This window comes from Daphnia pulex, chromosome 9 (assembly GCF_021134715.1).
Source record: "Daphnia pulex isolate KAP4 chromosome 9, ASM2113471v1".
NCBI lineage: Eukaryota > Metazoa > Arthropoda > Branchiopoda > Diplostraca > Daphniidae > Daphnia > Daphnia pulex.
Window position 1 is genome coordinate 5,231,420 of NC_060025.1, and position 24,494 is coordinate 5,255,913.

Sequence of the window (24,494 nt, forward strand, 5' to 3'; positions counted from 1 at the left end):
AGCGGAGACCTACTGAGCGGCTCGCTCGAACGCGAACGCCATTTCTATTAGTCAGAAATAAAAAAATTTGGTCCAAACTTAGTGCGCTATCAATGAACACAATATTTTTTAATCTTTTCAGCACTACGGGACTCATTTTTGTTCCAAAACGTTCAAATTTATCGGACAGTAATTTTGACAAACTTGTGTTTTTGAAAAAAAAATGGAATATCTTCTCGAAACTGGTAACTTTGCCCATCAAAAACTAGCTAAAAGCTAGCAAGTTGAACCCTTTTAACTTTTTAAGTGTAGGAATTAGGAAGTTGTAATACCTATAACCTACTGTTATCGCTTTTAAGAGGAGTAAGAGGAGAAAATACAAGTTTTTGACAGAGATTTTTTTGTGTGAAGAGCGCGAGCGGAAAACGAGCGCGAGCGCGCTCGCTTTTTTTGGGGTGAGCTTGAGCTAGAGCGCGCTCACTTTGAGGAACTGAGCGGAAAGCTCAGAGCGCGCTCGCGTTTCAGTGAGCGATGCCCGACTCTGATAGCCAAAGTTTTAATAAAAGATTAATTAATAAAGTAGCTTAAGTTTTTATTGTAGTTTTCTTTATGCTTTATTTACTTTGTATGCGATATTTTTTCATTTCAAGTTTTGTTTTTAGATTCAGTTTGTATGTTATTATTACTCTTTAAAAAATACCGTGCACGGGGATCGGGGGGGGGATTCATTTACTGAAGCAAACAAAAACCCATTATAAACATAATGGGATAATCAGAAACCAACAAGAGTGCCTTTTCTTTTTGGAAACCAAAACGCAAGAACCACTTTAGCCACTATATGGAGCCAGCAACGTCACCCGTCGAGATGTATTTGATTTCTCCATTCAGTCCAGATGGATTCTCTCTGCTTATGAATTGTTAGACACGCTTGAACGCTAAGTAAAGGACTGAAACAATAGGTGATATTTCTTGTTTCTTTTTCCATTTTTAGACCATTATATACAGCACTTATAAAAAAGAACCATACTAGTATTTTCCCGACCCTTTTAACATATATCCCCCGCTTTTTTATTGTTTTAATTAATTTTGACGCAATCGATAATAGTAAGTCGACGTTGTTTAGTAGTGTAGACAGCGTATGGTAGGAGGAATGTTTAGTCTACCACTATGAATCATTTTCCTTTCCATGACTGTTAAAAATAAACATTCAATATTTGGAAAAACACATCTTTATCGGATTATTATAAACTCTGTTAGGCTACTATGTTATTATAATCCGTGTTAAAAGGGAAAAAAATTTAGGTTTCAACTAAGGTTCAAAAATAATAATAAAATAAAATAAAAAAGATAGACAAAAAGTGTTGCTGATTTTAGTCGATTTATTTCATTCCATTTTTTATTCACTAAACAGCGACGCAATGTTAGGGATAGCTAGAGACAACTAACCATGCTTTGGTTACGATTATATCTATTTCAACATGTGTACCAAAGTGCAAGTGACCTTATTTATAATTACGACAAAGTTTGGTAATGAACAACAAGTGGAGTTGAACCCAAAAAATAAAGAAACACATGATGAGAAACGGATCGATAAGCTTTTGTCATCAAATAGAGTTGAAAGGATAATTTGTGGAAAACACGTTGATTGGAGAGCTGTAGAAAAAGCAACGCACAAATAAAAGCTGCGTGATTGTAGAAATCATGATTAGCGACAGAATGATAATCATTAATCACCATACAATTGATTATTTCAACGATAGAACATTTTACAGTTGCGCCTGAGAACCTCGCCAAGAAACTGCGCTTAGATTCATCTGTCCGAATCCTGTAGAATATCCCATACTCCCGCCATAAAATTCGCTCCCAACATTGTTCCCTTGTTGAGGAGAGTAGCCACCCTGAAAAAAAAGGAAGTCAAAGTTAGCATGGTTAACTTGGCTCACGATTATTTTCGTAGCTTAATTTTGTTTTTGTTTTTTGCAATACTAGAAACGAAAAACATAGTCGTGCAAACAGTAAGTAATCTGGATTTTAAGCGAAACGTATCCAGTTTTAAAATGAACGGATTATCAATGTTTATTATCATGTTAATTGCTCAACGGCTCGCTAAGGAACGTGGAAAAATTTTCAACCATTTAATGATTTTACTACCTGAACAAATCGCCCGAGTTCTTCTTGCGTGTCAAAAATCATGACGTTGAAAGGAGAACCCGGGACATGTTCTCCGGACCAGCGCACTTCAATTCGGTAATCTCCCGGCTCCGTCGGATCGTATTTACATACTATCGAACGATCTTTCTGGTTTTCTCTTTGCATTTCAACTCGGAATGCACCTAGTAAAAGAAAAATGTAATTATTTTTGCAATCCTAAAATGATTGATTATGATGTTTTGTATACGAAAACTATTACAAAAACTACGCTAGAGCAACACCAACAGATAATATGGAATAAAAAAAGAAATTACTACCTTTAGGCCCGCGCACTCGAACCGTTAACTGACCAGCACCAGCTCCTCGGGTATCACACAAGAACCGGCTTTGAAAAGTCGCCAAAACACCATGCTCAATACCTGGGCCATGCACTCTCACTTTTGTTGCGTCTGGGGCACCCATTACACGCAAATTGAACGGACTTCCATTGACAGGTTGACCTTTAAACAAATACAAAAACAAATACAAAAAAAATGCAAAAAAAAAAAAAAAACATTAAGAATCACTACTACATCTTGAAACTTTTTTCGACGTTTTTTGTTGCTCGCAAATTAGGAAGATAGGCAAATTTTTACTTTAATCGGATTTTAGTCATTTTATAAAGGTTTACATTTTTATGCGGAATTTTTAATAAAATCGAAACTATTTTATTACTACGTGGACAAGTGTAATAACAAAATCTAGCATAATTTCTTAGGTTTTCAAAAAAGAATATTTAATTAAAAATAAGAAAAATACTGAATGGAATGGGGAAATGAGTAGTTAGTACCTCCGTATTTTATGTTTAGGGTGTGACGACCGTGCTCTTGTGGTTTGATAAGTAAACTGTAAGTTCCGTCGCAGTGGTCAAACAATTCACAAAAAGCCACTTTATGTGGGCCAACACACTGAGCGGCAAGTTCACCTGAAAATTAACATAAAAACACAAAACGTCAAAGAAAATAATAATTAACAAATTTAATAAGATTAAAAATGACTTCTTCAACCGCACTTAGAATCAGAATTTCCACTCGAATGTTTCCTACCTATTAATACTATAGCTAAAAGATAGTTTTAATGAAAGACTAGCAAAGACTTACCAGGGCCAGAGTTACGCGTGTCAATAAAACTCTTGATTTCTCGGCCCAAAATTCCCCATTTAAGTCCTTCGCCGGAGCAAATAACTTTAGAGGCATCCACAGTCGAATTGACAGTGACTTTCAGAGGGCACCCCTTGACCTGTCTATATTTCATAGTGTAAGTACTCAAATTAAACCCGCTGCACGATGAAAAAAATATAATAATCGCGTATAATACCTTTCCGCCCACATGACGTTCAACAGGTAGACACCAACAGTATCTGGCGTGTAACTAGCTCTATACATGTTGTTGCCAATCAAAGTTAGTGTCACGTTCAAATCCGTTTTGATACCAGTCATTGTTACTTCGGGAATTCCTTTTAAAAACCGAAATTCATTCATTGACATCGCGCAATAAAAACTATATCAATAATGTGAATACCTGGGCCGGCCCGTGATCCGTCGATAGTAAATTCAGCTTCGGTGTCTGTGATGGCTTTGGCTAGGCCTTGGCCCGTCAGAATCACCTTATGATCACCCCCACTACTCGAGCTGCTGATGCTGCTGGCCCGAGATTTGTTGTGCAAGGTGCGATTATTTTCCTCGGACGGGAGATCGATGCTGATCACTCCCACAACAGGGGAGTTGGGTAAAGGTACGCGGTTCCAGGTGAACTTGATGGAATATTCACCTACTTCCATCGGAGTAAAACCCACTCGCGTCCGATGAGGCATAGGTGTTTCGACATTTGTCTTAATTAGGCCTGACGGACTCCTGATCTCAGCCAATAACATGCCTATAGTAGCGTTTGAAAACAAAACAAATAGGAAATATCCGAGAGTAAAATAAAATACCCAAAATGATATTTGGATTTGTTTAAGCAACCTGGGCCAGCGTCCAACGTATCGAAACTAATTTTTTTTTCTTCGCCTAAAGTGAGAATCAATTTGTTTTTGCTATCTGTCAGCGACTCCCAGCCACCGATGACACGCACTTTTCGCGGATTGATTACTCTCGGATGAAAAGGTGAACCGTGAATATCTCGGCCGTTCCATAAAACCCGAACGTCAAAAATGCCGACTTCTTGAGGTGTATAACTCGCTCGAAACACACCGATGCTTTCTTGTAAAACTTGACATTTGCAGATGCTATCCGGTCCGTCGATCTTAAAATTTACGAAACGTTAGATATTTAGTTTGATCAATAGATTCATTTTTTTTTTTTTTGTTCACTCACCTGGATGGTTGGTTCGCCAACAAGTCCCCTGGCGTCAATCGTGAACTGAGAAGGCAATCCTTCGATACCATGAAGTAAACCTTCGCCGTGGGCTTTAGCCAATCCTTCTTCTTCGGCGACGAAAATGAAAGGTGATCCTGGAATGGCTTCGCCGCCACAAATGACGTTGAAACTATATTTTCCGGGAAGAGTTGGGTGGTACTCTACCAAATCCCCTTCGCCGTTTTGAAGCGATTTGACTTCAAGTGGCAACTCCTTCGATGTAGGTGTCACCACTGTTACGTCGATGGCAGTCATTCCGGCTTCTCGTTTGCGGACTAATTGAGGAGAATGAGACACATCCATTATCACTCTCACTCTACAAAATCTACACTAAATTGTCTTTACTTTGGAAAGATATGGGCTCGTGAACCGATACGTTAGCACTCCGCACATTGTCGACCGTTACTTTCTGGGCGTCATAAGCCTGAGCAGTGAAAGGCGATCCGCGAAGTGGTTTGCCATCATAGAGGACATCTATCCGATATCCTCCCGAAACGGGTGGTGTAAACTGGGCCAGTAGGTTGCCATCTTTCTGCTGATAACATCGAACTGGAACAGCCATGTCTTGAGGACCGGCTACGACCACGTCAAACAGTTTGGTGCTACTTCCACGCGTGTCGATAATGAAAGAGTTGATGTGACCGGTTCGACACTGGTACAAACCCGTTCCATGAGCCAGTATTTCTTTGCCCAAATATGGATTTTTCACTTTCAGTTCAAAAGGGCAGCCTGTTTGACACAAATGTAGTTGAACAGATATTTCAACATTTTTGTTGACGGTGTAACACTTTTTACCTGAAGCATGAACTCCGCTATATCTCAAATCCACTCGGTGTGGTATGGGCAGTTTTGGGAAATAGATTACTTTTAAAAGTCCATTGCCAAGATTTTGGACGTTGTGCTTGACGCTTTGATTCGCGGCTCGAAGAGCTACGTGCAATGTTCCACGACCCGCTTCCGAAGTGTCAACTGCGATTCACAAAATACGGAAATTTGAATGTTACTTACAATTGATGGCAGCTGAGAATTTTTAGATTTTTACGGATGAAATAGCTTTCTTTCCCAGCATAGGCTTCATGGACCTCAGAAATACGGACAGAGGCTGGATCGGTGACCTCAACGTAGAATGGGTGTTCGGTGATTGGCTTGCTCTGATGAGAGATCTCGACACGATATGTACCAACCACTTCGGGTTCGTACTCTACGCGATAGAAACCGTTTTTCATTCTGGTAATCTGGCTGCTGATTATGTTTCCACCAGGTCCTTTAAAATAAATCGCAATTCATCAACTAGCTCAATGGAGGACATTTGCGTCTATTTAAAAGAGTTGAACACTTACCAACGATTTTGACGTCGACCAGACCATCCATTCCGTTCGTGTCTATTTCAAAAAATGCCGGTGCTCCAAGAGCAACCTCTTTCAAACCATCTCCGTTGGCAGTTGCCTGCTTCGTTTCCTGTGGTGCTCGGATAGCCATTCCAACGGTTTCCCCATCATCGGAGATCTCACACTTGAAAGGGCTCCCTTGAAAATAAAAAATAAAAGTGAATCTCGGCCAAAGTAAAATGAAATGATTCAATTCGTTGTTTACCTGGAACGTCTTCATCGTTGAAGGTAATGTTGACGAAATGAGGAACGGCTTCCTGCGGGATGAAGGTGACGTCATAGAGACCACGACTTCGTGCCCGGACGTCGGCTTTAACCGAGGACTTTGTAGTTGTCACAACAAGTTCCAGAGTGCCTTCGCCAGCTTGAGATGCATCGACGGTAAAAGTAATTGACTGACAGATCTGCAACAAAGTTGCAATACAAATGTTGAGTCACATTTCAAATATTACAAACAAAAATCGATGAATACTTTTGCAGAACCCAATCCGGTGACTAAGACTTTCGACACATCGTAGATATTACAGACGAACGGACTTCCTCCAACCGGTTCATCCCCATTCATCATTACTGAAACTGTATGGGGACCTGGTAAGACCAAAATTCATAAAACTTATCCGTTGGAAAGTTGGTCGTCGAAGATTGCACTCACCAACTTCAAAAGGGAGGAAATCGGCTTTAAATTTGCCCCCTTCAATGACTTCTAGGTTGACAGGTATATCTTGGCCGCTAGTTGAAATGACGCTGACTTTACAGTCCGACATTTCAGCTCCGCGTGAGTCGATTAACAAAGAGGCGGGCTTATTTAGCGGCGACATTTTGACGCCAGCTCCCGACACCAGAATTTGATTAGCGTCTGTCACTCTGCAAGTGAACGGTGACCCTAGAAAATCAAACACGAGTTATAACAGTCACATTTTAGATAGAAAATAAATGTCAGTTCACCTGGAACAGCCTCTCCATTGAATCGCACACTCAGCGTGTGTGGAAGGGGCTCTTGAGGTTTGAAGCTAACTTTGAATTTTGCATTGCCTTCCGATTGAACGTAATTCGGAACGTGTCGGCCATTAACGGAAACAATAATCTCCAAGTTCCCGGCTCCCGCTTGACTGGCATCGACTGCAAAGAGAAGAATCGTTCAAAACTGTTTTTTTTTTTCAAGTGGCATTAAAAACTTACTACTGAAGAAAACAAATTTCCCAACAACTCCGTTGTTGACATCAGTGACACGGACTTTTGCCGAATCGTAAGCTTTGACGGTGAACGGACTTCCATGAATAGGAAGATCCGCGTATTTGATTTCAATATTGTGGTCACCTAATGGTTAAATATTTTGTCTGAAACAATAGTCTTCAGACCGAAGGTGAAATATTTACGATTTTGTGTCTTACCGACTTCGTTGGGCATGTAGGTCACCGAATAACGAGATTCTGTTACAGTGTCAATCGCCGAAGGAACTACACGGCGTGACGGTGAAAGGACGCGGACGTCCAGAGTGCTTGGCTGGCCTTGAATGTCAATAAGGAAGGAGGCTGGGCGGTTGACGGATGTTTTTTCTAGTCCATCACCAGTAACGCGGACCTGGCGTGAATCGATTACTTGGCAAATAAATGGACTCCCTATTGAAGTAAAATCAAGAAATATTAGCAACTTTCTTTTAACTTGCACAATTTCTTTTTCTTTTGACCTGGAACGTTTTCTCCGTTGAATTTAAGCTCTACTTCATGTGGCTTGGGATCTTTAGGCGTGAAAGAAATGGCGTAAGTATGTAGACCGTGTGCTTGAGCCGACGTAGGGACCTGGCCACCGTTCACGGTAACTTCCAAATTGCCGGGTCCGGCTTGGCTGGTTTCAACTTTAGCCCATACGTGGTAAGAATCGAATTGAATATTTAATGAAATATTCATCCAGTTGTAAAATTCTCATCATAAGAAAAAATATAAATGTTGGAATTTACCCAAGAAGGTGACCGGCTTTCCTACTACGCCTTTTGCAGCTTCTTTGACCTTAATGGCCGTCACATCGTACACCTTGCAACTAAAAGGTGATCCAGCTACAGGCTGTCCCTCATAAAGGACATGAATGCGATGCTCGCCGGCCACTTTGGGTGTGAATTCCGCCTGGAACGTTTGGTCTCCATTGTCTTTCACTTGAGCGGCCACCGTATTTCCCAAAGATGGCCCTGCATATAGTCGTGCACAAGCGTCGTACGTATTAACGTTGCATCTTTCATTAAAACGTAAATGTCTCGTTTCCACGTGGGGTTTAATAGCGGCAAATAGTTTGGTAATTTATAACACCACAATCTAAATCGACATCTGCGAAGTAGTTAATGCAAAAAGCGTTCAAGCACGTAAAAAAAAATTCAGGTCATATTTGTCAGTCTCTCTTTTTTTTTGGCCACGCGTCACTCGATATTCTTTTTAATAAAATAAAAAAGGATGCTGGGAAAGTCTTGGATTGCAAAATAACGATGAATATAAACTCGACAACAGTTAATTCCTGAAAGGGTAAAATATGGACAGACCACCAAGTTACATTGGTAAATAAAGGGAGTAAAAAGAATAAGAAAAAGGGAAAGTAATGCAAGAAAGGTTGTTTTATGCCTAATGAATATTTGGGGAGGGGGGGGATAAGTAGGAAATAAGAAAGTCACGTCAAGGTCTAATAGTCTCTCAGTCGGTACGGAGAGGATCCTGGAACAGAAAAGAGAAAGAAGATGCTAAAACTGGATTCTGTTCTTCTTCTCATCTCCTCTAATAATCAGAGATGAAGACTCTATAACGATAGTCAAATCAAGAAATCGGCTTTTCCATCCATTAATTATGAGCTGATGAAACACCTTTTCAGGTGGTGCAACTGACTAAAAAAGATTATAGACATTCAGCAATTGAGCGAATGAATTAGAAGATGTTGACGTCTTCTGAAATGGACAGTAACTTGAAGGATACATCAGCGATATTTCAAATTGAATTTGATATCAATCAAATATGCGTTGTGCATTTTTACTCGATGCAAAACCACAAACCTTCAACGTTAATTTCAATATCCTCGACGCTTCCCGTGACGTTGCTCAACTTGAAATACGAAGTTTTGCCAACAGCGGAAGAAGCTAGCGATTGGCCACTGACGACGATGCGGTCAGGTTCGGTGAAAACAGGTGCATTGAAAGGCGATCCTGTTGGAATTTTAATGTTAAATGATCATCCTATGAGTTAGCGAATGAATTGACGTCAGCTCACCTGGCACTGCTTCCTTATTAAATGTAATGGTGATGACGTGATCAATAGCCTCCAAAGGAACAAAGCTGACTGCAAAGCGAGCACTTCCCTGAGGATGGACTTTGGTTGGAATGTTGCGTCCACGCGCACTAATGGTGATCTCCAAATTGCCTTCTCCAGCTTGACTGGCGTCCACTGTTAAATAGATTTTAAGTCGGCTGAGCTTTTTCTTTCACTTAACTCAACACAAAGCGTATCCCCCCCTCCCACAGCGTAATTTGTCCAACCCAAATCTGTTTACCTGTGAATTGCAAATTCTTTCGAAGCACGCCGGTTGGCATTGGACTAACGTAGACCTTCTTTGAGTCGTAAACTTTGCATACAAATGGCGTGCCGGTGACCGGTAAGCCGTTGTAGTCAACGCTAATTGTGTGTGAGCCAACCTCGCGTGGGCTGAATTCGGCTGTGAAAGTATTGCGTGCACCACCCGATATTTTCACCGGTAAATTTGTAGTTGGACCTGGTCAAGAATTACCAAAATGATAAGATACGACGTGCAAGTTGAATTCATGTTTAATCCTTCGCTCGGATTCTTTTTTTGAGAAAGAGACATGTTCTTGTAAGGACTCACCTTTGACAGCCACAGCCAATTCGGAATTAGCAGTCCCATCAACGGTGATTTCAAACTGAGCGACTTCTCCCGCGGCCACTAGTTCCATGTTACGCAAAGAAACGGAAACTCTACTGGTGTCGGCTATCTTGCACACGAATGGACATCCTGCAAATGAAAAGTGATTATTATTTCATTCATTCAAAATCATCTCAACTTCTTTTCTACCTGGCACTGTCTCTCCATTGAATTTAATCTGTTAAGAAAATAAAAAAAATAAAAAAAAATAATAATAATAATAAATCAAAAAATCAATTTCCACAATTTCCACACAGGCACCACATACAAACACTAAGGAAATTATTTTCTCCCTTGCAGGCATACTGTTATTATTGGCTTTAATGAAATAGTGGGTAGGAATGTCGTGTGAATGATTGGCTTACCTCGATGGTGTGAATTTTGGCTATTTCAGGTGTGAAACTAACTAAGCACTTGCCACCTCCAAGCACCTGGACGTGATTAGGCACCTCTCCGTCGTTGATGGATATTTCCAACTGACCCTCGCCAGCTTGGCTGGCATCCACTAATGAATTCGAAATTTTCGATTAGAGTCAAGTGAGAAAAATGTGGAAATGCAATGAAGACGGACCTCTAAATTGGCATGGCTGACCGACGGCGCCATTGGTAACATCGGTGACACGAATGAGCGAGCTGTCGTAGGCTTTGGCCACAAAGGGGCTGCCCTGGATCTTGAGTCCGTCGACACTGATGTCTATTAAATAGCTGCCCACTTCGGAGGGATTGAATTCGACGCGGTGCACTTGGCTGGTGGGTCCGTCGACGAGACGGGACGAGAGTTGTCGCTTGGAGGGACTGGTGATGGAAACGGCGGCCGCGTCTCGGCTCTTGCCGTGCAAATCCAAATCGAACGAGGCGATGTTGCCCGCTGCGAAATGGCGCACTCCTTCACCTCCGATGACGGCTGGTTTGATGGCGGCGTTTGACAGCATCGTTGTAGATCCCTCCGACACTTCTACTTCCCATGGGCTCCCTGTTGGCGCAAACATCACATCGTCACAGACGGTTCCAATCAAAACCAAATCGGACGAGATCAAAACAAGCGGGATTTCTCCTAGATTAGATTCGGCCTAGATTTCTGTATGGGACTGCTGCTCTAGACCTGTTGGCTTCGTTCAACACTTCAGGGCCTGTCTGTTCCACAGAGTAAATGGAAGCAAACAGAGCGAAACCAATTTGGTCACGTTACCGTTTTAAGCAGTCTTCTCGAAATCGGAATGTACGTTGATTTGTGATGGACAGAAAGTGCATGGGAAAATTGGAACTGATTTTTTCTTGCCAAAGTGGAATAATAATTTGAGAAACCGAACTGTTTGCGGGTAAACACAGGTGAGTGAGTTGGTTCGTCTACTTCCCAGAAAAGGGCAGCCAGCTGGGGCGTGCGGCAAGTCACCATCGATCTCGAGCTGCGCTGCTACATAAGCGCATCCTGACCCACAAGAATCGCTGGAGAATGGAAGACATGAGAAGAAAAAAGAACCGTTGCTGCATACCCTCCGGCCATTCCAGCACACACACACACACACACACAGGTAGGCTTCACTCTTTTTCTGGTGCTGCCACAATCTTTCCCCTAGTCTTCACGTATATACTCCACACAGCAACTTTAGCTAACGGGTCGGGTGGGGCTTCTTCGTCCTTAGACGAGGTATAACAGTCCCCCAGGTTCACAATAGCAGGTCACTAGAAATACCTTCGCTCATTTTCTGAATGCAAACAATATTTTTTGTTTCCCTCCCACCGGTCCTTGATGATAAATAATAGTTGACAAAAATACATGTTTACCAGTATTTACCAGTGTTATCTGGTTGGATTAAGGAAAACAACTAACTGGAATAAATAAAAATCCCGGAAACGGTGGTTTTTCACGCAAATGCTTTCCATGCTCCGGCATGAGGAAAGAATTTTCGTTCAAAAAAGAAAAAAGAAATAAATAGCCGACGTGACTGGCATATCAAAATAAGTATAGCTCGCAGTCGGCAGAGCGGTCAACCGATTGATTTCCTCTTTTCAAAAAAATGTGTTTTTTTCCCTCTATTTCTTAAGCTTAAACTAACTGTCTGGTTAGCCTTTTTAAATAAAAAAAAGAGCACGTCCATATCCTCGAATAAAAAGGTCAATTCCAAAGACCTTTTAAATTCCAAAGTTCAGTGAATCATCGAGCCCCACACGAGCTACAGATTGATAGTCTGTCTGTTCCTGGTCCAGTAAAAAAAGATAGCTCGATTGTATAGTTGCATTATATGCTAGCAAACAAAGTTTTTTCCTACTGCCGCCATTGTCGAGTTCAGTGTGGGTTGAACAAAACGTGAGTGTACGTGCGTGGACAGAATTTGGGAGTTGTCAAAATCGTAACTTTATTACCTGTTGAAGAGAGAGAGTTATTCGTCTGCTCCCGACAGATCAAATAATTTGGATAAGTACGTAATCCGTTAGAAGAGTGCAGCACGATTTCACTGTGAGCAGCTCGCTCAAATTAAAGCCTTAATATCTAAACAAGTAAACAGCCGAAATTCACCAAACTATTTCCGTATGTCTTGTTGAACTCAATTTGGCATACGGGTCTTGGCTTCAGTGTAGCGGTGGCAGTAAGTCAACAGAGACTGGACTGGGTTGGAACGTCAAACGCTAGCTAGAAGCAATAGACTTTTTGCTAGAAAACCGGTGAGTGTGGGTGCAGCCCCTCTCTACTACTCCTCCTCCCCTCCCCCTCTCCCAAAACAGAGACAGGTACGTAGAAAGGTGGATGGAGGAACAGGAAGGAAAAGTGAGGGGGAAAAGAATAGATAAATAGGGCAAACCAAAGGGGATGATGAAAGCCGGTGTAAGCCAAACAACTAAAGAACTCTTTTTTTCCAAGAGAAGAGGTAGACTTGTGTAACAGCAACTGCAACCCAATTGGGATACCTCCTCTTGAGGCGTATTTTAAATTTACCAGAGGTATTATAGCCCCCCGAAACACTTGCAGTCTAAAAAAAGGGATTTTAATTGACTCATTTCAAAAACAAAAAACATGATCGCCAACATTCGATATTGTTGCGCCGTATTTGAAGAAAAAGAATGAATCAGAGGAAAAACTATTGTTCCATTCCAAAAACCTTTGTCTACCTCTCAACATCAATACAGTCTTTTAAGGTGTTGTGTGTTAACTGCTTTTACATACCTCGTACGGTTTCGCCGTTGAATTTCATCTGAAAAACAAAAGAGAAAAAGGAAATGCAAATTCAATTCTTCATTTGGAAACGCAGTGAACACGGTATTTTGAAATACATGATGGACTTGAAAAGAATTGTAATTTCATTGTAAATTCTTAACTCGGTTCAACCGAGACAAATGAGCTTTCCGTTTCAAATTAGGCTAGTACTGTAAGTACTCCTATGCATTTAGTCAGGCCATATCAAAGCAAGACATTTACGCAGAAAAATGTCTTGCACAGATTTAAAAGCCAGAAGCTATAAGGGAAAATTCGGAAAATGTGATTTAGATCGCTCTTAAAAAACATACCTCAATTGTGTGAACGGTGCTTTGATGAGGCACAAATGAGGCCAGGAAGCATTGATCTCCAAGTTCACGGACGTAACTCGTCACATGTCCTCCATTCACCAGAATCTCCAAATTTCCTGACCCGGCTGTCGAACCGTCAACTGTTTAAAAATTGGAAAAAAAAAGAGTACCAGTATCATTTTTTCTGTCACGTCATATGATCGGGGATATTGAAATGAGACAAAAAAGTCACATACTTTCAAATTCTACGGGCTTGCCAACGACGCCACTAGGGACTCGTCCGACGCGGATTTCTTCTGCGTTGTAGGCGAAACATCTAAAAACCAGAACACAAATGAAATCTTTTGGGATAGTCTCGATTGAGATGGCAGTATAGCTGCAACCTAAAAAGCGACACCGGAACTGAACGCCATTCCCACCGATAATGACGCTGGAAGCATGCCTCACCCAACAAGCACTTGTCAATGTTTTCTGGAGGAAATGCGACCGCCAGTAACCCAAATCATCTCAGCGGCGTGTGATCTATCCAAACCCGCTCTTTTCTTTTGTAAGCTAAGCGGATACTATGCACGAGACGTTTGGCTGCATTAACCATGAGAAGTTGAATTCGATCAAAACAAATTAACCATCAGCACAACATGCACTTGGGCTTGCACAATGTGGTAAACGTAGAAGCTCAGGATGCTAAAAACACCCAGAGGATATCCGTTTTCCGGGGAAATACAAATGAAATCCTTGAGCCTCAAGCGGTACCTAAATAACTTCTCGGTGTTCCTCACCTCTCCTCTCCCTTTTAGCAATACACAAAGTAAACAAATGAAGCTTCATTGTCACATGATACACACCTGAATGGAGCACCAGCGAGACGTTGATTCTTTACTTGAACGTCAATGGTGTACTCGCCAACTGAAGTGGAGCTGAAGGATACATTCACGCCACCAGGCGCCTTTTGAATCTGAACAGGAATGTTGCGCTGATTCGGACCTGTCATTTAATAATAATAAATCAATGTAGCTAGTTTGCCTTTGATAAATTCACGAACGGTTTTCATTGCTATGACAAAAGTATTTCATGCAATCACTCAAATTCTTTTCAGTTGCCCATGTCCTGTAAGGTACCCATCAAATATATTTGGTGTGTTTATACATTAAGTATTAAACAACTGGTGCCAAGTCTGCCAAGACCCAAGCTATACGCTTTTCAATCTATCCATCGGATCCATGGCCGCTAAACTCGATATGAACTGGTGCGTAACAGCAGAATTAACCGGTAAAATTGATACGGTACTTTCTACATCAAAGAAGAAGCTTTCCGCCAATTGTTTTCTGTAGGTTCTGTGGGTTCTCAGCTCGATTTATTTGTCTAAGAATGTAGAATAACTGATAAGCAGGGAGAATGGGATTCAACTGAAAATTCACCGAGTCCTTTTTTTTCAGAATCTCCTTTCCACTACATTAAATACAGTATTTATCTTTTGAGTTGTCGTCATTTACACCACACAATTCTTTCTGCTGTCAAATGTCCTATTTTTTTCCCAGGAGTTGAGCTAAATAACAAAACACGTAGGAGGAAAATATAACGTTAGATAAACGCTATATACCTACGTGACTAATCGAATCAAACTCAAAGCAATGGGGCAAAATTATTAAAATTCGAGATAGGGAAACGCCTCTTTGTGCGCTAACTATAGGCTGCACTGATCTGAATTGCGGTGGAAGTGGAAGTGCCGGAAAAGTAAAACGGCTGAACTATTTTCTGTTGATACAATAAAAATATGTGACGCTGCTCTGACCTGTGATTTTGACGTTGACATCATTGGCTTCCATGTCGCGTGACTGGATGGTGAACGTAGTGACGCGTCCAACTGGCGCCAAGTTCAAACCTTCGCCGGTTACCGTCACGTTGGCTACATCGAACTGGCGAATGGAAGTTAAACGTGAATGGACGGCGTCTGATTCATCGTGCACCGAGTCGACAAACAGGTTACGGGCAACTGTCAAATTCAATCAGTCAATGAGTCAGAGTCAACTCTCAAGTGGGTAATTTCAGGAAAAGATTAGACGATTGCAGCAGTGGATTAATTACAAAACGGGTTTGACTTACGAGATGAGCTGTTGAGTTTATCATCGGGACTGAAGCCGATTCCTGTTTTGGCCATTGCATCCCACGAGTCTCGACGATACGGCGTGGCACCCAACGCCATAGACGAAACTATTACACGTTGTCATTATTGAATTGTGTTTTCATTTGTATTTTAAAAGGAAGAAACGTGGTTATTCTACGTACCTTTGACGTTTGAAGCGCTGTCTATCCGGTTGCTTTCGCTTTTGTTTGTCAGGACGTGATTGATGGGAGAGCTGATTTCGTTGGAATTATATTCGTGTTTGTTGACGCTTGACAAGTGATTGGACGATCTTGACTCGAATGTCTCGTTGACGTAGCGCCTCGATTCGTTGGTCGTGAATTCACGCGACATTTTGGAGGTTGACCTTCCGTTGACTTCCTCTGCGTTGCTGGACTGGAAGAGGGAGCTCAACGGTTGTGTCGGGTGCGTGACAGCGTCGGCTCCTGTTCCGGCCGAATTTCGTCTCAACGACAAGACCTTCTCGGGCGACAGGAGCTTGTTTTCCCGCTCCACTGAACTCAGCCGCTTGTCCCGGCCCAAACTGGCGTAGAGTTTCTCTTGGTTCAACTCCGTTAGATGGCGACGGTCGCTGGTTAGAGTGCTGTAACCCTTGTCTACCAATGAGGAGACATTGGTATTCACCGATCGGTTGGTGACATCTATTGGAAATAATCTTATTAGGTATGTCAAGTTCAGTTTCATTTTTAAAAATTGGCTGCTGATGCAATTTCATGTCAGAAAAAGAATTTTCAAGGAAACTATTGTCACACATTGATTTGAATTTCAACGTACACACCATGCCAACCTTTTGCTTCCTGGAGCTCAGGGTTTAATTCAAGATTTCAAATAAAAAAGACATTAATAAGATGTGTTAGAGTTAAAATAGGTCAGGACTGTTATTAAGTACCTGAGCCGAATGAAACACCATGTCCGTGACTGTTTTGATGTTGATTGAATATCGAGTTAGCTTTGCTGCGTTGATGGTTAGCACTGATTTGCCTCAGAATCTCTGCAGTTAGTTTAGCACCAAGATTCAAAATCGTTGAAGTTTGTCAGGTTAGAGAAAAATAAAAGATATGGCCTATGGCTCGGTCGAAGAATGTAAATTTCTGTACTCACTTTCGGCCGAAATGTCAGTCGTTGTATCCTTCGTTTTGTTGAAACTGGCCGTGTTGCTGGCTCCGTACTTTGAATCTCTGGTGTGATTATGTTTATCAGCACTGCTACTGCTCCCGCTGCCCACACGTAAACTGAACGGCGAGCCTGTCATCGCCCATACAATATATAACAGTTGAATGAATTTCATTTGGATTGCATTGCAGCGCATATATTGGTTGGTCACAAGTTCACAAGCCTTAGGCATTGGACCGTGCGGCTTTTCTTTTTGTGTCTTCGCCGAAGGGAAACCGACGAATCAAGAAATTCCCATCGCCATCTATCAAAATGTTTTGCCTTGTGTTATGACATCTCAAAGCGCTCGGCCAAGTTTGTGAGTGCCGGCGGTTTCGCACGTGAATAAATTTGAAAAGCTAAAAGAGAGAGAGAGGCGGATGATTTGCATGAGCGTATTATTATACCTTTCACTTCAATGCCGTTGTAGTAGACGTAGACGCGATGCTTTCCGCGCTCTTGTGGCGTGAACGTGATCATGTAGATGCCCTTCTCCACCTCGCGGACAGTGTGTGGCAAGGAGCGGCCACGATGGACCAAGTCGAACTTGGCCTCGCCCCATCCGGCTTCCGACGCATCGCACGTGAACGTGAATTTCTCTCCGGGGATGGCTCCCGTAATGTCCAGCAACTGATCAAAATCAATCAAATTCAATTCATTAGCGTCTTTAGATCATTCAAAATTGTCAAGACCACTACATGGCTTGCTTTTCCGGGTTTTCCCTTAATTTTTGATTTTCACCAGGCTTCACTTTCGAGCTGGCGCCACATGTTTGTTGGCTATACGGAGAGTCTCGATAGTGGTAGGGTGTGCTAGCGTGGGAAAAGTGCAACTTTTTAACATTTCGTGTAGTCTGGCAGGTGTGTGGTCAGTGAGAGTCGTTTTGGGGGAAGACTTGTTCACACCCAAAATAATCTCGACCGTTGGAGAAAAAAAAGAGGAAAGTGTTGATCGATCCTCCACCGGTATTCACGCCGGTTATAAATATAATACACACCAGTGGCGTGATAAAACGTGCCCGTGTGTACTTTCAAGTTAGGCTAGCTTCGGCAACCGAGTCATTTTAGGGATAACAGCTTTTGTCTGGCTCTTTAAGCCGTATTGCTGTAGCAATAGAAACAATCAACAATGACAATTCTAGCGTGTTGACATAAAATAATGCGAGCCCTTAATGTTTGTATTTTTCCCTAAGATTTTCTGATTTTCTTTGGAAAATGCGAAGGCTTTAATCGGATTTATTGGGGCCTCCCAAACATTTATTGATATCGCTTTGGGATTCCAACGTCGGGTATTACTCATTGGTGGTTGAGGTAAATATTCCTTCTACATTTAGGATTTGCACTTTTCGACAATTTTTTTGTAATTTTTTTACCGATTAGCCGTATGAAATTCTACATGGTAGACTAATTATTCGACGAAAGATTAATTTCATCCTTAGAGATTTAAATAGGAAGGTTGAAAGTTTGGTATCCGGATATCGCCCTTCTGCGGGGTTTTCACTTTTTTTCGTTTAATTTTGTAATTGATCGATTCAGTATGTGATATTTTGTTTGGTGGTTTTCGCCATGAAATTGAATTCGTTTGTTTTTTATTGCATTGTATAGCCTACTCGACAAATGCGGGTAAAATTCGCGGAGTGTAGAAATGCGTATTTGACGGTGTTAAAGTGCGAGCTTGAAGTGCGCAGTGCGGGGACCCCGTACTTTATAGATTGAGTAAGAAATAATGAATTCGTTTACCTTAACGGCATGCGGATCGAAGACGAAACATGTGAATGGGCTGCCTTGGATGTGCTCTCCCTCGTAGGTGACGGAAATCTTCCATTCGCCAGCTTCATCCGGCTGGAAAGTGGCCGTGTAGACCCCGTTGTCATTGGAGACAGGACAGTTGAGTATGCGGTCGGTTGGCGATTTGGCCTCCACTTCAAGAGACCCTCCGCCGGCGCCATTTGAATTAATCTAATTTCCAGAAAACAGGTGTTGAAGCGATTCATCTCTAATCAAGCTGTAGTACCATATTGGCCAAACGTACCAACACTTCGACGATTGAGCCGAGCGCACACGGATCGATTCCCGAGAACATGATCTGCGATAAATCCGGTAGGGCACGGATGCGAACCGGGCAGCCGGTGACTACTTCTCCCTCACAGTAGACGGTCAACTAAAAAAAGAGGAAAGAAGACAACAAAAAAACACACGTCCAAATGAATAAACGAACAGCCTTTCAGTGAAGCTGCTGGTAATCAACTGGCATTTGACTAAAAACTCTCATCGTCGTTTCGAACGAATCGTAGGACGCCATCCGAGACGATCGACGAAGAGGTGGGTGCTGCTGTGGCTGCAGCGGACAACAGCTCGCTCGCTAGTATATCTACCACTCGTGAGAGAGTCATACGAACCTCATGCATCCCGACTTCTGTGGGAATAAACGAGCCACTTCCACCCGTGGGAGTCAAGTTAAGGCGACACTCAACTTCGCCGCTGGGCCCCCGCACCTCGGCTGTTATCTCCTTGATGTCAACGTCTGGAACCAGATATTCGATTTTGAAATTCGCCTAAAAAAAGTAATGGCCAGATTAATAAACATCCTGCCAACGTCAGAATCAATCGTTCAGCTTAACGTTACTAATAAAAATTGTATTGCAAATAGCTAGTGAAAACTAACAGACGGGAGAAAATGCAGAAAACAGCATTTACAACAGAAGAGTGAAGAAGTGGGATAATATAAATATAATATGCGATTTGCGATAATATGAAAAATCCCCGATTATTTGGATGGACTCAACCGGCCTTTTAAAAAAAGAGTTTGAAACTGAGCGTTAATAAGTGCGGGGCAACAGTTACCTCTCCCTTTGCTGCGAATGGTCACTATTGCGTTCACGGCTGCGTGAAATAGCCAAGTACTTTCTACATGAGAATTTTCAGTCGATTTGTTTTTCTTTCTTGAGGTTTCCTTTCCTTTCCTTTCTCTCTACTTTACCTCTACTTCTCCTCCTACCATTTACTATGTTGCATCAGGCTCTTGTTGGCTACTCTCCTCACCTGGGCTTCCGCTTCCCACCTGGCACGGAAGGCTTTGGCCGTTTCATTAATGCTACACTATTGGAACAAAGATTTCCGCACCAGTAAAAACCAAAACAGAAATAAACAAGAAATCCCCGTTGTCTTGATTTCGGCATGGAGAAAAGCCGCACATGACGGCAATCGTGTCATGCATCAGACGAACAATTTATTTTACAAATGATGCGGAGCTACCACATTTGCAAGCGGAATAATCCCACAACTCCTACAATGTACACAATTATCAGCTTCGCTTTCCTTCCACCAGATTTTGTCAATAATGACATATTTCAGACATATTGGCGCTGAATAATAAATGCCAACGAAAAAAAATGCAGCATAATAGTGCCGATGATTCAAAACATTCTTGTTTTGGGACTCTTGTGGAATTAAAGGCACTTCCACAAGAACGACACTGAGACGAGGATGTATCTTCATCCATCATTCTTCGCGATTTCACTAGGATATTTTGCTCGACACATTTGACTCAACCACAAAAACTCTCATAGCCCCCCTCCCCTACTACTTTCAGGGAAATTTCCTTTTAAAAGGAGTTAACATGAAGTGGTTGGCTGGTTGCTGAGTATAGTAGTGTTTCTTTTTCTTACCGGATTATGGACGCGAACAGTTTTGCCATCGGGAATGATTTTCAAGCGGTCGCATGGCTTTGGACGGGCTTTCACCCACTGGAAATAGGCAGCGTAGGCCATGACACCTAAATGTTCCACGTTGGGATCGGCCATATCGACAGCTTTGAGCACCGGCTCCACGTTCAGACGTTCACCTCCGTGGATTCCTGGTCCACGCACGGCAGAAAATATTAGTTTTTGTATCATTTGCCAATGAAACATTTCGATCTTACTAACCCAATTCAAGATTGCTCTCCCAGTTTTCAGGATCGCGCGAGAGATTATTAAATCCTGGAACAGGTCCTCCGAGCGAGTGGACCAACGAACAAACGGCGACGCCGTCATTCCAATTTGACTGCGATGAAATAGCAATACAATGAATTCACTAAATAGGAGTATCGTACTATATAGCCTAGTATGATGTTACCGTGAAATTATTAATTTTCATCTGAGGTATTTGACTGTTAACCCAGCGCAGCGTGGCGAAAAATCCAGGACTGTTCTCCTTCATGAAATAGGAGAGATAAGTCATTCCAGACAAGTCATCCAAATACGGCGAAGCCAAATATTCTGGCTCCAAAACCATCGGAATGTCAAAGACTTTTTGGGCCAATTCCATGGCACGTCGACAATTCTCCACACTAAACAATCAAACAGCAATTCGTTGAAAAAACGCTGGAATTAAAATTAAACATTTTTGATCATGTATCATCACCTATTCCTTGGGTCGAGCTCACGCCAATTGGGGAAAAGACCAGGTTTACAATAATCCAACAGGGCAGCTAATCGTATTCCGCTGTTCCAGTCGGTGGTGAAATTGTGGACACCCGTCTCTGGTAAAACGGCCTACAGCAAAACAGATTTAAATTCCTTAAACGGTTTGATCTTACTATACGAGACCAGCATTAACGGAACAAAAAAAAGGAGAAATCAAAGGAAAAAAACATATCTAAAACAAAAACTAACCTTGAGCCATGCTAACATCAACTTTTTGGGCGGGAATTTGGAACGCCCGATTTGGTAATGGACAATTAGTGACCAGATGAGGCCTAATATTAGTTTCAAATTCCCGTTGACAATGTCGACGTTACCTGTTAATGGTAGAGAAAAAACAAAGAGTTAAACAAAACTGGCTTTTTGGCCGAACGTTAAAATCACGAATCGTAGATGGATACGCCTCAAGAATATCAATTTCACCATTGACTTATTTGGTGCAGGTGGAGGACATTCTTTTGGTCAATTGACTATTGGGACTCTGTGACTAGCAACAGCTGTCAATAATACAGTTTGCTGGGCGGAAACGTGAATTCACGAAAAGAACACGCCATTAACAACGTAAAGGGGACGCCTAGAGTCCTCGAGAAGCCTTTTTGGTGCTACGCATATAGTGGCCCTCCCAAAAGAAAAAGCTCATTTTACTGCATTTTACGCTTCTTGTCTGGATAGTCTGGCCTTAAATCAAATCAAATGTGAATTTGGCCTTATCTAGTGTATATATTTGCATCCCTAGAAAGGCGAGAAGTAGGGCCCATTTTGGGGCGCACTGGGAGGAGTACGCCCGCCGTTGGTTCCGCTGACTGATGTCATTCCCAATCAAAGGAGTTGGGCCAGCTCCGTGATCATAACGAATTCCAATCATGCCTAAAGACGGAAAGTATTATTTGGCCAACGGCGATTCACGGCGGCCTTGAAATCGCTTGCCTTTTTAGCTTATTGCCAGGTATAGGTGATACTTTTGTGTTTAGCAGATGCCTCGTTCTACCTCCGCGAGGTAGCATAACATTTGGCCGATCAATCATTCAAATTCAACATCAAATGATGACGAGAGTTTCATTGCATATTTTTACTGTGACAATCTGGGATGCCTATCGAATGAATGGGACAATTGCATATGGTAACCATAGGCAATGAGTTAACTGCTAAGTGACAAAGTGTAAGTGGGGTTGGCGACCATTGGGCTCGTTGAAGTTACTCGTTGGCCTCAGCACTTTGGCGGACCCTTTTGGGAATGGCTAAAGGACAAACGATCAGGAGAGAAAGCTGCAAACTCGAAAGCTGTTGAATTGTTTTCTGGAAAGGTCGTTCTACATGCTATCATGTTGCTCTTTCTTAATCCTTAAACGGCGTTCCACTTTCACCCTCACTACCATATTATAGGCAGACTCCCGAAAGAACAGAGAACTCTTATGGCGAAAAACTTCTCTTTCCTTGTATAATCGGCCGGCTCTTTTCTCTATTATGCGGTTTCTCGAATAAAGCCCAGAAAACTTGTCCCGCACCTGATCCCGGTGAATGCAGTTTACACCACGCTTTTTTTTTCCCATGCAAAAGCAAAATAATTCAAAGAAAAAGGGCTGATTCGCAGATTCAGTCTTTGACGGCTAATAAATATACAAGAACAAGACAAACGTCTCGTGATGATCATTGGTCGTTATTCGAGCCTAATGGTGTGATATTCCTCTAGTTGTTATAGTGAAACATAAAAAACGTGTTTATTCTTCACAGCATTCTAAACGGTTGGCACGCGCAGGCACACATGCGGTACAAGCTATCTACTACTGTAAGGTAGTGCAGCATGCAATAATGACTTCATTGAACTACAATTTAGGAGGCAGCAGCTTTTGGCAAACCTGAAAAGATCTGGGCAACTAAATGGTTGGTGATTAGTGTGTTTTCAAGTTCAAATATTTCCTCCAAAGGGGAGTAGGGGAGTGCAAGAGGGAGTGAGCCAAGTAAGTCAATCAATCAATTACAAGAGCTTCTAAAGTCTCAAAGTCTTGGCCGCCCGACTTGAGTCAATTGACTGAAACTGGCAGCAGCGCAGTCAACAGCAGCACGCCCCTTGTGTGTAGTAGAACCAAAAAAGGCTCGGGCACACCACCATCAACGTGAACTTTCGCTTGGTATCACCTGAGAGAGCCCAGCAGCAGCGGACGAAAAAAGCTGGAAAAAAAGGGAAAAGGGAGAACGAGAATGTGTGTGAGCGCTGCTGCTGGCTGCTGCATAGACGTGAAAGTGAAGGTATATACGTGTAAAGAAAAAGAGGAGAAGGAAGAAGCAGAGATGAAACAAAGGAGAGAAAGGGAGTGTCGGAAATGGAAGAATCTACACAAACTATAACAACTCGACAAACAGAGAAGGATAGCTCATGTTGAGCAGCTCCAACCGAATATCGCTATTGTTTCTCAACTATTTTTTGCAGCACGTCCCTTCTCAAACAGTTGATTACGTCACTGTGCCTCGTGCAAGACGACGGTTAGAATGCGAGAGCATCAAGACAAGCCTTACCATATACGGTAAGAGAGTGAAAGTGGATTTTTGGGAAATTTTTTTTTTCTTTTGCTATCCACAGCGGATGGTGCGTCGTGCCACATCCACTGACTATTTTTTCTTTCTTTCTTTCTTTCTTTTTCTTTCTCAGACACAATCTCACGAATTTAGGTCGTGTGGATGTTCCGTGGGCGGGGCCTACAGTCCATTTTCTTGTCTAAAAGCCTAGCTACTCCACGTTTTTTTTTTAAACAATTGCCCCATCATTCTGGCCGAATATTGGAAATATGAGTGTATACCAATGTTGACAAGTTTGATGCCGTCAGCGGTGATAGCGTTGAGGGCGGTGGTTGCGTTTTCCAGCATCTGGTGCTGATTGACGGGCCGGAGAACGTTGCGCAGTTTTCGCTTTTGGAGGACCTCGATAAGGGCCACTAGGCGGACGCCATCGCAGAGGTCGGTGCTTAGATCGCGCACCTGGAAGCCCGTCTCCTTGAGCATGTCGTTTACCCAGTTGCGGAACGTGTGGGTCTGAATCTCCACCCAAATCTCTTCGTTGCCTTTGATGGGCATACTGGTGGCAGCGTGCCCTTGCGGGCTTCGAGCCACTAGGCCACTGTGCGAAATGTAAGCGCTTTCGTCTTCCATCTCCGACTCTTCGTTTCTTTCTCTCCAACGGGCACCACAGATAAACGGCGTTGATCAAATCAAATGTTTACTTCGTCAACAATCCATTTCTTCACTGACTTACACTCCTGCAAAGTTATCGTGCAGATGGCCGGCCTCACTCTCGACACACAAACCAACCAACCAAACAACTATAAACAAGAGATACACTTGACGTTGATTTGGCCAACTAATTTCGATGACACATCAAAAGGTTCCGTCTCTGTCCGATGTATCAACTCACTAGA

At 42.4% G+C, this 24,494-nt stretch overlaps 1 protein-coding gene across 2 annotated transcripts; it reads right to left on the reverse strand.

Moving 5' to 3' along the window:
• Positions 1-1,340: 1,340 nt before the first annotated feature.
• LOC124202748 (filamin-C-like) lies at positions 1,341-24,228 on the reverse strand. Of its 2 annotated transcripts, XM_046599151.1 has the most exons (47): positions 23,880-24,228; positions 21,277-21,401; positions 21,026-21,156; positions 20,738-20,951; positions 20,548-20,665; positions 20,290-20,477; positions 19,021-19,176; positions 18,654-18,782; positions 18,362-18,580; positions 17,030-17,252; positions 16,572-16,715; positions 16,360-16,461; positions 15,614-16,111; positions 15,431-15,538; positions 15,120-15,320; positions 14,173-14,311; positions 13,564-13,643; positions 13,328-13,467; positions 12,987-13,014; positions 10,395-10,796; positions 10,189-10,328; positions 9,974-10,001; positions 9,767-9,913; positions 9,437-9,655; positions 9,157-9,330; positions 8,943-9,092; positions 7,872-8,096; positions 7,602-7,769; positions 7,306-7,533; positions 7,094-7,231; positions 6,860-7,033; positions 6,567-6,797; positions 6,387-6,502; positions 6,120-6,318; positions 5,867-6,052; positions 5,569-5,790; positions 5,322-5,495; positions 4,872-5,255; positions 4,485-4,801; positions 4,134-4,413; positions 3,691-4,044; positions 3,487-3,625; positions 3,270-3,412; positions 2,960-3,094; positions 2,448-2,630; positions 2,131-2,312; positions 1,341-1,877 (listed from the first exon to the last, which is right to left on the reverse strand). In XM_046599151.1, exons 1-47 carry the CDS (start codon positions 24,226-24,228, stop codon positions 1,746-1,748), a joined length of 8,862 nt encoding a protein of 2,953 aa, XP_046455107.1. In that variant the 3' UTR covers positions 1,341-1,745. The 2 variants fall into 2 exon arrangements, with proteins under 2 accessions (XP_046455107.1, XP_046455108.1); XM_046599152.1 differs by lacking the exon at positions 16,360-16,461.
• Between the last annotated feature and the right edge of the window lie 266 nt (positions 24,229-24,494).